This window comes from Anolis carolinensis, chromosome 1 (genome assembly GCF_035594765.1).
Source record: "Anolis carolinensis isolate JA03-04 chromosome 1, rAnoCar3.1.pri, whole genome shotgun sequence".
NCBI classification, from domain to species: domain Eukaryota; kingdom Metazoa; phylum Chordata; class Lepidosauria; order Squamata; family Dactyloidae; genus Anolis; species Anolis carolinensis.
Genome location: NC_085841.1, coordinates 2,663,158 through 2,676,002, shown reverse-complemented (window position 1 = coordinate 2,676,002; position 12,845 = coordinate 2,663,158). Strand labels below are relative to the sequence as shown.

The 12,845-nt window shown below is 43.2% G+C and overlaps 1 protein-coding gene across 1 annotated transcript in view; it reads right to left on the bottom strand.

Annotated features, from left to right (window-relative positions):
- Window positions 1–6,301, bottom strand: part of efr3b (EFR3 homolog B) — a 144,220-nt gene extending 137,919 nt beyond the window's left edge. Inside the window, exon 1 of the mRNA XM_062969259.1 lies at window positions 5,787–6,301. Coding sequence (XP_062825329.1) covers window positions 5,787–5,793 — 7 coding nt within the window. The 5' untranslated portion in view covers window positions 5,794–6,301. The remainder of the gene's footprint in view (window positions 1–5,786) is intronic.
- Window positions 6,302–12,845: the final 6,544 nt, after the last annotated feature.

Genomic DNA, 12,845 nt, shown 5'->3' with positions numbered 1-12,845 from the left:
CCATCCAGTCCAACCCCCGCTATACAAGAAAAGCACCATCAAAGCATCCCTGGCAGATGGCCATCCAGTCTTTGTTTAAAAGCCTTCAAAGAAGGAGCTTCCACCAGACTCCGAGGCAGAGAGTTCCACTGCTGAACAGCTCTTCTTACGGTCGGGAAGTTCTTCCCAATGTTCAGGTGGAATCTCCTTTCCTGTCATTTGAACCCATGGCTCTACTGAGTCCTTCTACGCTGCCATATAAAATGCAGATTATTTGTTTTGAACTGGATTATGTGGCAGTGTAGACTCATTTAGTCCCCCCTGGGGGAGAAGAGCGGTATATAAAATAAATAAATAAATAAATAAATAAAATATAATCAATTTCAAAACAGATAATGTGGATTCTCTGCTTTGATCATCTGGATTATTTTTTTTTCCGTGTCAGGAACGACTTGAGAAACTGCAAGTTGCTTCTGGTGTGAGAGAATTGGCCGTCTGCAAGGACATTGCCCAGGGGATGTTTTGATGTTTTTACCATCCTTGTGGGCGGCTTCTCTCATGTCCCTGCATGGAGCTGGAGCTGATAGAGGGAGCTCACCTGCGCTTTCCCTGGGTTGGATTTGAACCAGCAACCTTCAGGTCAGCAGTCCTGCTGGCACAAGGGTTTAACCCATTGCACCACCGGGGGTTTCTGGTGGATTATATGGCAGTGTAGAGGGGGTCTCAGAGTTATCTATGTTTAGCTTAGAGAGGAGAAAGTCGAGAAGGGACACGAGAGACATCTGTCAATATTTAGAAGAATACATCACATTGAGAAGCAGGCAAGCTTATTTTCTGATGTTGCAGAGATTGGGACTCAAGGGAACAAGAGATTCAAAGTCCAGGAAGAGAGATTCCAGCTAAACATTAGGAAAAACCTCATGATACAAGGGTTGAATGAAAAGTAATGCCTCCACCTTCGTTACTTGAGTTTGGATGGGAATATTTTAATAAATCAAGTGCAGAAATAATCCTTATAATGTGCTCTTTAGCTACCACTATTCACTTTTCCACATCATCACCAGACAATTGGATACATTTCTGCCAACGATGAACAAGTTTTCTGAAGCCGTCACGGAAGAAGTCGACACTCTGTTTCCGCAACCGGCGTCTCACAGTCCCCATCGTGCACAGATCTTCCGATAGCCAAGCAAAGCAATCATGTGAAACACACGTTCTTGTGAAATGCTGATGATGCTTGAAATTTCTCTCTGAGTGATACGACAATCGTCCTGAATCCATCTGTCCACCTTTTGCTTGTGAAACTCGGTGGTTGCTGTCACAGGACGTCCAACTCTTTGTTTGTCACGCAAGTCGGATGTTCCCACCTCAACATCTCTAAACTTACTCGCCCAACGACGCACAGGATTCACATCAACACAATCCCCATAAACAGCTTGCATTTTCTGATGAATCTCCTTTGGGGTGACACCTTCTGCTGTCAAGAATTCAGTGACTTGAAATATGGTATACTGCACGTTGCTTAAGTCGCATTGACCGACTGTCTGCGCAGGGTTCCATACTTCGTGCTTTAACAACACAACCGTTCAATGCTAAGGCTTCCCACCAAATAGAACTAACTATAGAGGAGAGTCTACTGAACAAGCCAGGACCTGCCGCAGACCAGGACTGCCATCTCTTGAGGAGTTACGAAGGTGGAGGCATTACTTTTCATTCAACCCTCGTAATAAGAGCTGTTTGAGCACTGACCATATTGCTACCTGGGAGTCTAGTGGAGTCTCCTTTTCTGGAGGCTTTTAAACAGAGGCTGGATGGCCATCTGTCGGGAGAGCTTGGATGGTGTCTTCCTGCCTGGCAGAAAGGGGTTGGACTGGATGGCCCTTTGGGTCTCTTCCAACTCTCGGATCCTATGATTCATGCGCAAATACAGAGAGCTATGTGCCAATCCAGCCACTGGGAATTGCCTTTCAAAAGACGGCCAGCAATTTTGGCTGAGCAGAATTATAGCAATTTCCAGCTATCATTGGCACCTTGCTTGCTCAGATCAATCACCTCCCACCTGCAGATTGATTCACCCGCGGTTATGAAGAGAAATCTGCCACGGCATGGCAAAGGCCCTCCAAGGGGTGACCACAAGTTCCCCAAAAATGACGCAAAGACAGATTTTGAAATATTGGAGCAGAGGATGCAGGAGGGGAAATGCGGCACAGAAGAGGTAAAGAGGCAGCACGGGAATATCTGGCTAATCAAAATGAATTCAAGTTTCCAGAGCCAGATAAACTCAGTCTTAGTATATTAAATGAACTGGCGGAAGTCTTAGTGTATTAAATGTAAAAGTCATAAGCCATTTCAGATGAAACGGCCATCCTGGAAATTGTAGTTTTACAAGGCCTCCTGCCTTCTCTGCCCAAAAGCACTGTTACCTCATCAAACTACAGCTCCCAGGATCCCACAGCATTGAGCCATGGCAGTTAGAGCGGAGTCAAATTATACAGTGTAAATGCAGCCTTGGTATTATTGTTATTATTTCTTATAGTGATCCAGACTGGGGCTGATGGTACTCCAACACATTTGGTCCTTGTTATCTGATGAAAAGTACAATAATAATAATAATAATAATAATAATAATAATAATAATAATAATAATAGCAGATAATAGCACAGCAGACAAAACACCAGTACAAGAAAACCACACTACAAACTAGAGCTGACAACTGGCACAACAAAACATTGCATGGAAAATTCCTTGAGAAAATTGAAGGAAAAGCTGATAAAGAGAAGACCTGACTCTGGCTCACGAATGGGACCCTGAAGAAGGAGACAGAAGGCCTGATCCTTGCAGCCCAGGAGCAGGACATCAGGACAAAGGCAATTAAGGCCAAGATCGAAAAATCAGCTGATGACCCAAAATGCAGACTGTGCAAGGAAGCTGAATAAACCATTGATCATATCCTCAGCTGCTGTAAGAAAATCGCACAGACGGACTACAAACAGAGGCACAACTATGTGGCCCAAATGATTCATTGGAACTTATGCCTCAAGCAGGGCCGTAGCCAGAAAAAAAATTTCGGGAGGGGTTTTGCAAATTTCGGCGGGGGGGGGGGGGGGTTGAACCCCTAGCACACACCTCTCCCCGCTACAAACTTGTCAATATCTGCTTGAAATAGTGCCTGGAGGGACTCTTAATGTTTTGCGTCTCATAGACTTAGCATGGGGATTTGGTTAATCAGTTAAAATTCATGAGTAAACCAGGTTTTTTTAATAACCTGAAAAATTTCGGGGGGGGGGTTGAACCCCTAAAACCGCCCCCTCGCTACAAGCCTGGCCTCAAGTACCACTTCCCAGCAGCAAAGAACTGGTGGGATCACAAACCTGCAAAAGTATTGGAAAATGAGCACGCAAAGATACTGTGGGACTTCCGAATGCAGACTGACAAAGTTCTGGAACACAACACACCAGACATCACAGTTGTGGAAAAGAAAAAGGTTTGGATCATTGATGTCGCCATCCCAGGTGACAGGCGCATTGACGAAAAACAACAGGAAAAAATCAGGACCTCAAGATTGAACTTCAAAGACTCTGGCAGAAACCAGTGCAGGTGGTCCCGGTGGTGATGGGCACACTGGGTGCCATGCCAAAAGATCTCAGCCGGCACTTGGAAACCATAGACATTGACAAAATCACGATCTGTCAACTGCAAAAGGCCACCCTGCTGGGATCTGCACGCATCATCCAAAAATACATCACACAGTCCTAGACACTTGGGAATGTTCGACTTGTGATTTTGTGATATGAAATCCAGCATATCGATTTTGTTTGCTGTGTCATAACAAAATAATAATAATTATTATTTATTTATACTGCTTTTTGTCTCCACAAAAGAGACTCAAAGCATTCAACAAAACAGGCTGTCAATCATATATAGGTAAAGGTTTTCCTGACATTCTGCCAACCTAGCAAATGCGAGTAGATCAACAGGTACCACTCTAGCAGGAAGGTAATAGCGCTCCATGCAGTCATGCCGGCCACAAGACCTTGGAGGTGTCTATGGACAACGCCGGCTCTTCGGCTTAGAAATGGAGATGAGCACCAACCCCCAGAGTTAGACACGACTAGACTTAATGTCAGTGGCAAGCAAACCTTTATCTTTACCTTTCCCCTGACTTTAAGTCTAGTTGTGTCCGACTCTAACGGTTGGTGCCGAAGAGCCGGCGTTGTCCATAGACACCTCCAAGATTATGTGGCTGGCATGACTGCATGGAGCGCTGTTCCCTTCCCAACAGAGCGGTACCTATTGATCTACTCACATTTCTATGTTTACAAAGTGCTAGGTTGGCAGAAGCTGCAGCTAACAGTGGGAGCTCACCCCACTCCCCGGATCTGAACCACCGACCTTTCGATCAGCAAGTTTAATAATACAGTTGGAAGGAATGTTTACTTTATACCCTCCATAAGGTCAAAAATGGCACCAAAAACAACACCACTAACAAAGTAAAATTGCTCAGCATAGAAATTGTGAATTCAAAGGTCTGAAATCCAATTAACAGCAGTTAGATTGAATAAATAAATAGAACAAGGGGTTATTTGCAAACTTCCCATTATTGCAATAAGTGTACTCTATTATCATCCATCCTCTGTTTCAAACTTTACAGAAAAGGAGGCTCCAGTGGACTTCCTGCAGTCCATATTACATTAGACTGGGAAGGGACCACTAAAGGTCATCCAGTCCAACCTCTTTCATAGGAACACACAATTGAAACCTTCCTGACAAATACTAATGGCAAAAGAGAGTACTGAGAAAAAGAGAGGAAGTGAAACCAAAGAGTGATGGCTACAAGGTGGCAAAAAATAATTAAAAATGAAGTACAGTAGAGTCTCACTTATCCAACATAAACGTTGGATAAGCAAAAATGTTGGATAATAAGGAGGGATTAAGGAAAAGCCTATTAAACGTCAAATTACATTATGATTTTACAAATTAAGCACCAAAAACATCATGTTTTACAACAAATCGGCAGAAAAAGCACTCCATAAGATGGTAACGTTATGTAGTAATTACTGTATATATGGATTTAGCACCAAAACATCTCAATATATTGAAAATATTGTCTAAAACAAAATAGCTACTAACAACTGGACTACAAATAGATAGAATTGCATTAAATGAATGTACAGTAGCAACATTGTCGGAAATTAAATACAGTTGAGTCTCACTAATCCAAGCCTCTGGATTATCCAAGCCATTTTTGTAGTTAATGTTTTCAATATATCGTGATTTTTTGGTGCTTAATTCATGAATACAGTAATTACTACATAACATTACTGTGTATTGAACTGCTTTTTCTGTCAAATTTGTTGTATAACATGATGTTTTGGTGCTTAATTTGTAAAATCATAACCTAATTTGGTTTAATAGGTTTTTCCTTAATCCCTCCTTATTATCCAACATATTCGCTTATCCAACGTTGAGCTTGGATAAGTGAGACTCTACTGTATATTGAAAATATTGTCTAAAAATATTGGCTACTAACAAATTGACTAAAAATAAAGATAGAATTGCATTAAATGAACTTACAGTAGTAACATTGTTGGAAATTAAATCCATAAAAAGTTCGATCCTTGCTGCCTAGAGAAATAGCTGTGGATCGGGGCAGGAGGCAAACCACGTTGGATAATCCAGAATGTTAGAAAAGTGGGATAAGTGAGACTCTACTGCATTATTAAATGTGAGATGATGGGCTTTTGGGTCTCTTTTGTTCCTCGGTAGCCCCATGCCTCCCTCTGTCTGTACTTCCCCAACAGCTCACCTGTCATTTCGAGCTCCGCCCTGTCCCGACAGTGTTGAATCTCAGGCAGAAAGGAGACTCCCTTGACTTGCAAATCCTGAAGTCTCCGGAGAGTTTGGCCCAGAGGTGGCTCTGGTTAGGAACTTCAGAAGCAGGAGGTCCCAGCGTCCACAGGCTGCCGCTTTGCAGTTTGCTTCCTCTTTCTTCCCTTGACTCCCAGACAAAGCGGATTATCCGTTCTATTTTGAGCAGGCATCCAAGGATGGAGACCCCCCTCGGACCACCTGTTCCTGGGAGAGATCAGAGGGATGCTCTGGGGCTCATCTCCAGCTCGGCAACATATTGTGTCCCTCCTTCTTCTCTTGGACGAAAAAAGGGGGACCAAAGATGAAATAAATCCTTGGGTGGGTCAGAGATGCCCGCTTTTGGCACTAGTGGGCAGGGATGTGGGCGAGCCTTTGTCAGGCGGGTCTCTTCCCTCGGCTGACTGATGCTGCCTTCTTCTTCTTTGCCTTCCTCCTCCTCTTCTCAGCGTTTCCATGGAAACGGGATGCAGCTGTCAGTGGTGTAAGCAGGGGATTTTTGACAGCTGGGGGGATTCGGCCATCCCTTCCTCACGCCCCTTGTTCAAGGAGGAGGAGGCCGAGTCTTGCTTCCTCTGAAAACAAAGGGGAAGAAAAGAGTTCTCTTGGCTTCATTGTATTTTTATACTTATACCTGTCAATCAATCACTTTATCAATGCCCATCCTTTCCACAAGACGGCCAAAACTCCATGCCTTGCTTTATTATATTACACCTGTCAATCAATCGCTTTATCAATGCCCATCCATTCCACAAGACAGCCAAAACCCCATGCCTTGCTTTATTATATTACACCTGTCAATCAATCCCTTTATCAATGCCCATCCTTTCCACAAGACGGCCAAAACTCCATGCCTTGCTTTATTATATTACACCTGTCAATCAATCACTTTATCAATGCTCATCCTTTCCACAAGACGGCCAAAACTCCATGCCTTGCTTTATTATATTACAGCTGTCAATCAATCACTTTATCAATGCCCATCCTTTCCACAAGACTGCCAAAACCCCATGCCTTGCTTTATTATATTACACCTGTCAATCAATCACTTTATCAATGCCCATCCTTTCCACAAGACGGCCAAAACTCCATGCCTTGCTTTATTATATTACACCTGTCAATCAATCACTTTATCAATGCTCATCCTTTCCACAAGACTGCCAAAACTCCATGCCTTGCTTTATTATATTACAGCTGTCAATCAATCACTTTATCAATGCCCATCCTTTCCACAAGACTGCCAAAACTCCATGCCTTGCTTTATTATATTACAGCTGTCAATCAATCACTTTATCAATGCCCATCCTTTCCACAAGACTGCCAAAACCCCATGCCTTGCTTTATTATATTACACCTGTCAATCAATCACTTTATCAATGCCCATCCTTTCCACAAGACAGCCAAAACCCCATGCCTTGCTTTATTATGTTACACCTGTCAATCAATCACTTTATCAATGCCCATCCTTTCCACAAGACGGCCAAAACTCCATGCCTTGCTTTATTATGTTACAGCTGTCAATCAATCACTTTATCAATGCCCATCCTTTCCACAAGACTGCCAAAACCCCATGCCTTGCTTTATTATATTACACCTGTCAATCAATCACTTTATCAATGCCCATCCTTTCCACAAGACGGCCAAAACTCCATGCCTTGCTTTATTATATTACACCTGTCAATCAATCACTTTATCAATGCTCATCCTTTCCACAAGACTGCCAAAACTCCATGCCTTGCTTTATTATATTACAGCTGTCAATCAATCACTTTATCAACGCCCATCCTTTCCACAAGACTGCCAAAACTCCATGCCTTGCTTTATTATATTACAGCTGTCAATCAATCACTTTATCAATGCCCATCCTTTCCACAAGACTGCCAAAACCCCATGCCTTGCTTTATTATATTACACCTGTCAATCAATCACTTTATCAATGCCCATCCTTTCCACAAGACAGCCAAAACCCCATGCCTTGCTTTATTATGTTACACCTGTCAATCAATCACTTTATCAATGCCCATCCTTTCCACAAGACGGCCAAAACCCCATGCCTTGCTTTATTATATTACAGCTGTCAATCAATCACTTTATCAATGCCCATCCTTTCCACAAGACGGCCAAAACCCCATGCCTTGCTTTATTATATTACACCTGTCAATCAATCACTTTATCAATGCCCATCCTTTCCACAAGACGGCCAAAACCCCATGCCTTGCTTTATTATGTTACACCTGTCAATCAATCACTTTATCAATGCCCATCCTTTCCACAAGACGGCCAAAACCCCATGCCTTGCTTTATTATATTACACCTGTCAATCAATCACTTTATCAATGCCCATCCTTTCCACAAGACTGCCAAAACCCCATGCCTTGCTTTATTATATTACACCTGTCAATCAATCGCTTTATCAATGCCCATCCTTTCCACAAGATTGCCAAAACCCCATGCCTTGCTTTATTATATTACACCCGTCAATCAATCGCTTTATCAATGCCCATCCTTTCCACAAGACAGCCAAAACCCCATGCCTTGCTTTATTATGTTACACCTGTCAATCAATCACTTTATCAATGCCCATCCTTTCCACAAGACAGCCAAAACCCCATGCCTTGCTTTATTATGTTACACCCGTCAATCAATCGCTTTATCAATGCCCATCCTTTCCACAAGACAGCCAAAACCCCATGCCTTGCTTTATTATATTACACCTGTCAATCAATCGCTTTATCAATGCCCATCCTTTCCACAAGACTGCCAAAACCCCATGCCTTGCTTTATTATATTACACCTGTCAATCAATCGCTTTATCAATGCCCATCCTTTCCACAAGATTGCCAAAACCCCATGCCTTGCTTTATTATATTACACCCGTCAATCAATCGCTTTATCAATGCCCATCCTTTCCACAAGACTGCCAAAACTCTATGCCTTGCTTTATTATATTACACCTGTCAATCAATCACTTTATCAATGCCCATCCTTTTCACAAGACTGCCAAAACCCCATGCCTTGCTTTATTATATTACACCTGTCAATCAATCGCTTTATCAATGCCCATCCTTTCCACAAGACTGCCAAAACCCCATGCCTTGCTTTATTACATTACACCTGTCAATCAATCGCTTTATCAATGCCCATCCTTTCCACAAGACTGCCAAAACCCCATGCCTTGCTTTATTATATTACACCTGTCAATCAATCGCTTTATCAATGCCCATTCCACAAGACTGCCAAAACCCCATGCCTTGCTTTATTACATTACACCTGTCAATCAATCGCTTTACCAATGCCCATCCTTTCCACAAGACTGCCAAAACCCCATGCCTTGCTTTATTATATTACACCTGTCAATCAATCGCTTTACCAATGCCCATCCTTTCCACAAGACTGCCAAAACCCCATGCCTTTCTTTATTATATTACACCTGTCAATCAACCGCTTTATCAATGCCCATCCTTTCCACAAGACTGCCAAAACTCTATGCCTTGCTTTATTATATTACACCTGTCAATCAATCACCCCCTCGTGAGCCCCCCAACCCAGGGTCCCAACCCCCAGATTGAGAAATGCTGCACAAGATGGTAAGGGCCCATATCTTGCCTTGTCTAAAAACCAAGAGGAGAATGAAGAATTCTCTAAGTGCATATTATTGTTACTTACTGCTACTACTAGCAACAGTATTCATATACCATTGTTATTTCAGGAACTGGGAAACAAAGTAGCTCCCATTCATCTGTTAGATCTGTCAATCAATCACTTTATTGATACTCACCCTTTCCACAAGACTGCCGAAGGTTAATGCCTTGCTTTGTCTAAAAATAAGGGAAGAACAAGAGATGATGATGATGATGATGATGATGATGATGATCCCCTAAGACTCCTAGATCCTTTTCACATGGACTCTTTTTCAGCCAAGTGTCTGCCATCGCATATCTCTTTCTTTCATTTCTTCTGCCTAAGTGCAATAAGGAAAAATGATGTCATATCCGTTTGGCAAATGTGAATCTCCATTAACATGTGGAGACCAGCTTTTGAACGCCACTAGCCGAGAAAAGTATGACCTTGTTAGAAGTCAACCCTTTGAACAAGTGATATTCATAAGCATTCGTGTAATGGCACACAGGTAACTCAGCTGTTAAACTGAAGAACCATGTCTTTGAACTGCTAAGGACAAGAATTGCCGTACCTATCATATGAATGAGATCATGACTTGGCATTTTATATGGTTTTTAATCTGTTTTATTGATGTGTGTTTTAATTGTTTATATGTTTAGACTAAGGAGCCCCAGTGGCGAAGTGTGTTAAAGCACTGAGCTGCTGAACTTGCAGACCGAAAGATCCCAGGTTCAAACCCTGGGAGCGGCATGAGCGGCTGCTGTTAGCTCCAGCTTCTGCCAACATAGCAGTTCGAAAACATGCCAATGTGAGTAGATCAATAGGTACTGCTCCGGCGGGAAGGTAACGGCGCTCCATGCAGTCATGCCAGTGGCCACATGACCTTGGAGGTGTCTACGGACAACGCCGGCTCTTCGGCTTAGAAATAGAGATGAGCACGAACCCCCAGAGTCAGACATGACTGGATTTAACGTCAGGGGAAACCTTTACCTTTACTATGTTCAGACTGTTTCATTCTTTGATGGATGTGTTTTTTTCTGTGTCTGCGTGGCATTGAATTTTTGCAGAATTTTATAAGCCGCCTTGAGTCCCCTTTGGGGTGAGAAAGGCGGGGTAGAAATAAAGTAAATAAATAAATAAATTACCTAAGTTTCTCCCTGTTGAAGTTTATTGTGTGAATGCTGGCCCAACCCTCTAATCTGCCCAGCCCAAAGCAAGAGACCTGGTTCAAAAGCGCTTACCTGCTTCGTATCCACACTCACTTGTTGTGCCAAACTGCTTCTGGTCAATCACAAGGGACACCTCTTCAAAACATTCCCAGGGGCCCAAATATCCCTTGATGGCCCTGACCTTTCCCACTTTGAAACTAGAATGGGATCCAAAGTGCGGGAGAGGCCAAGCGTCCGAAGGGTGAGAGCCAGGTCTATTATTAGGGCCGTGGAGAAATGCATCCGACTAAACGCTGCCCAGCTGTCACATGCTGGAGACCTTTGGAGCTGAGAGAAAGGAAGAGACGTTGATGTTCTCTTTGAGACTTCTCCTTTCCAAAGCCTCTTGTGAAAATTAGGACTTCTCCTGGAAATTGCAAAGACTTTTCAGCAAGGTTGTTGTATGTTTTCCAGGCTGTATGGCCATGTTCCAGAAGTATTCTCTCCTGACGTTTCGCCCACATCTATGGCAGGCATCCTCAGAGGTTGTGAGGTATGGAGAAACTAAGCAAGGAAGGTTAATATATATCTGTGGGAAGTCCAGGCTGAGGGAAGAACTCTTGTCAGGGTTGTTGTATGTCTTTCGGGCTGTGTGGCCATGTTCCAGAAGTATTCTCTCCTGACGTTTCGCCCACATCTATGGCAGGCATCCTCAGAGGTTGTGAGGTATGGAGAAACTAAGCAAGGAAGGTTAATATATATCTGTGGGAAGTCCAGGCTGAGGGAAGAACTCTTGTCAGGGTTGTTGTATGTCTTTCGGGCTGTGTGGCCATGTTCCAGAAGTATTCTCTCCTGACGTTTCGCCCACATCTATGGCAGGCATCCTCAGAGGTTGTGAGGTATGGAGAAACTAAGCAAGGAAGGTTAATATATATCTGTGGGAAGTCCAGGCTGAGGGAAGAACTCTTGTCAGGGTTGTTGTATGTCTTTCGGGCTGTGTGGCCATGTTCCAGAAGTATTCTCTCCTGACGTTTCACCCACATCTATGGCAGGCATCCTCAGAGGTTGTGAGGCATGGATAAACTAGGCAAGGGAAGGAAAAAAAAACTCTTGTCCTTCGCTGGCCGTAGCATTTGTTGGATTTTCTTTGTGGGTCTGTAGATGGTTTGTAGGTTGTGCTTTATCATCATCATCATCATCATCATCATCATCATCATCATCATCATTTAATTACTTATTAATCGCCCTCCATCCAAGATGCTCTAGGCGATTTACAAGCTAAATTGTAAAGGATAAAAATACATACATACAAATATTGATAAAATTAACATACCTACTAACCATCTACAGACCCACAAAGAAAATCCAACAAATGCTACGGTCAGTGAAGGACAAGAGGGATCCTCTCTCCTCTGCAGGAGTCTACCGTAGACCATGCAGCTGTGGACAAGTCTACAGAGGGAAGACCAAATGCAGCAGAATTGCCCAAACACGAGTCAAAGAACATGAAAGGCACTGCAGACTCACTCAACCAGAGAAATCAGCCATAGCAGAGCCCTTGATGAACCACCTTGACACAGAATATTATTTGAGAACACAGAAAGGCTTGACCATTCTAACAACTATCATGTCAGACGACACAGAGAAGCCATTGAAATCCACAAGAAGCATGTGGACAACTTCAACAGAAAGGAGGAAACCATGAAAATGAACAAAATCTGGCTACCAGTATTAAAAAACTCAAAAATCAGAACAGTAAATAAGAAGTAACACTCTGAGACATGGGAATTAGGGGCAGTTAACGAAGAAGTCCCCCAGGCAGAAAGTAGCCAGTAGATGTAGCCATTCAATGGAAATTAGAGTGATTAACTGGAACATTTACAGCTGGCCTTCAACTGACAAGAGTTCTTCCCTCACCCTGGACTTCCCACAGATATATATATAAACATTCCTTGCTTAGTTTCTCCATACTTCACAACCTCTGAGGATGCCTGCCATAGATGTGGGCGAAACGTCAGGAGAGAATACTTCTGGAACATGGCCATACAGCCTGGAAAACATACAACAACCCTGTGATCCCGGCCATGAAAGCCTTCAACAACACTTTTCAGCAAGCTTTGCCTGGGTGCCTCCAAGTTGCAGGTCAGCTTTTGGCACTTCCTCTCTGCTTTGGAAATTCTAGCTTGCAGCATTTGGGGGAAAGGGCCAAGGTCATGTCTTGAAGGGGG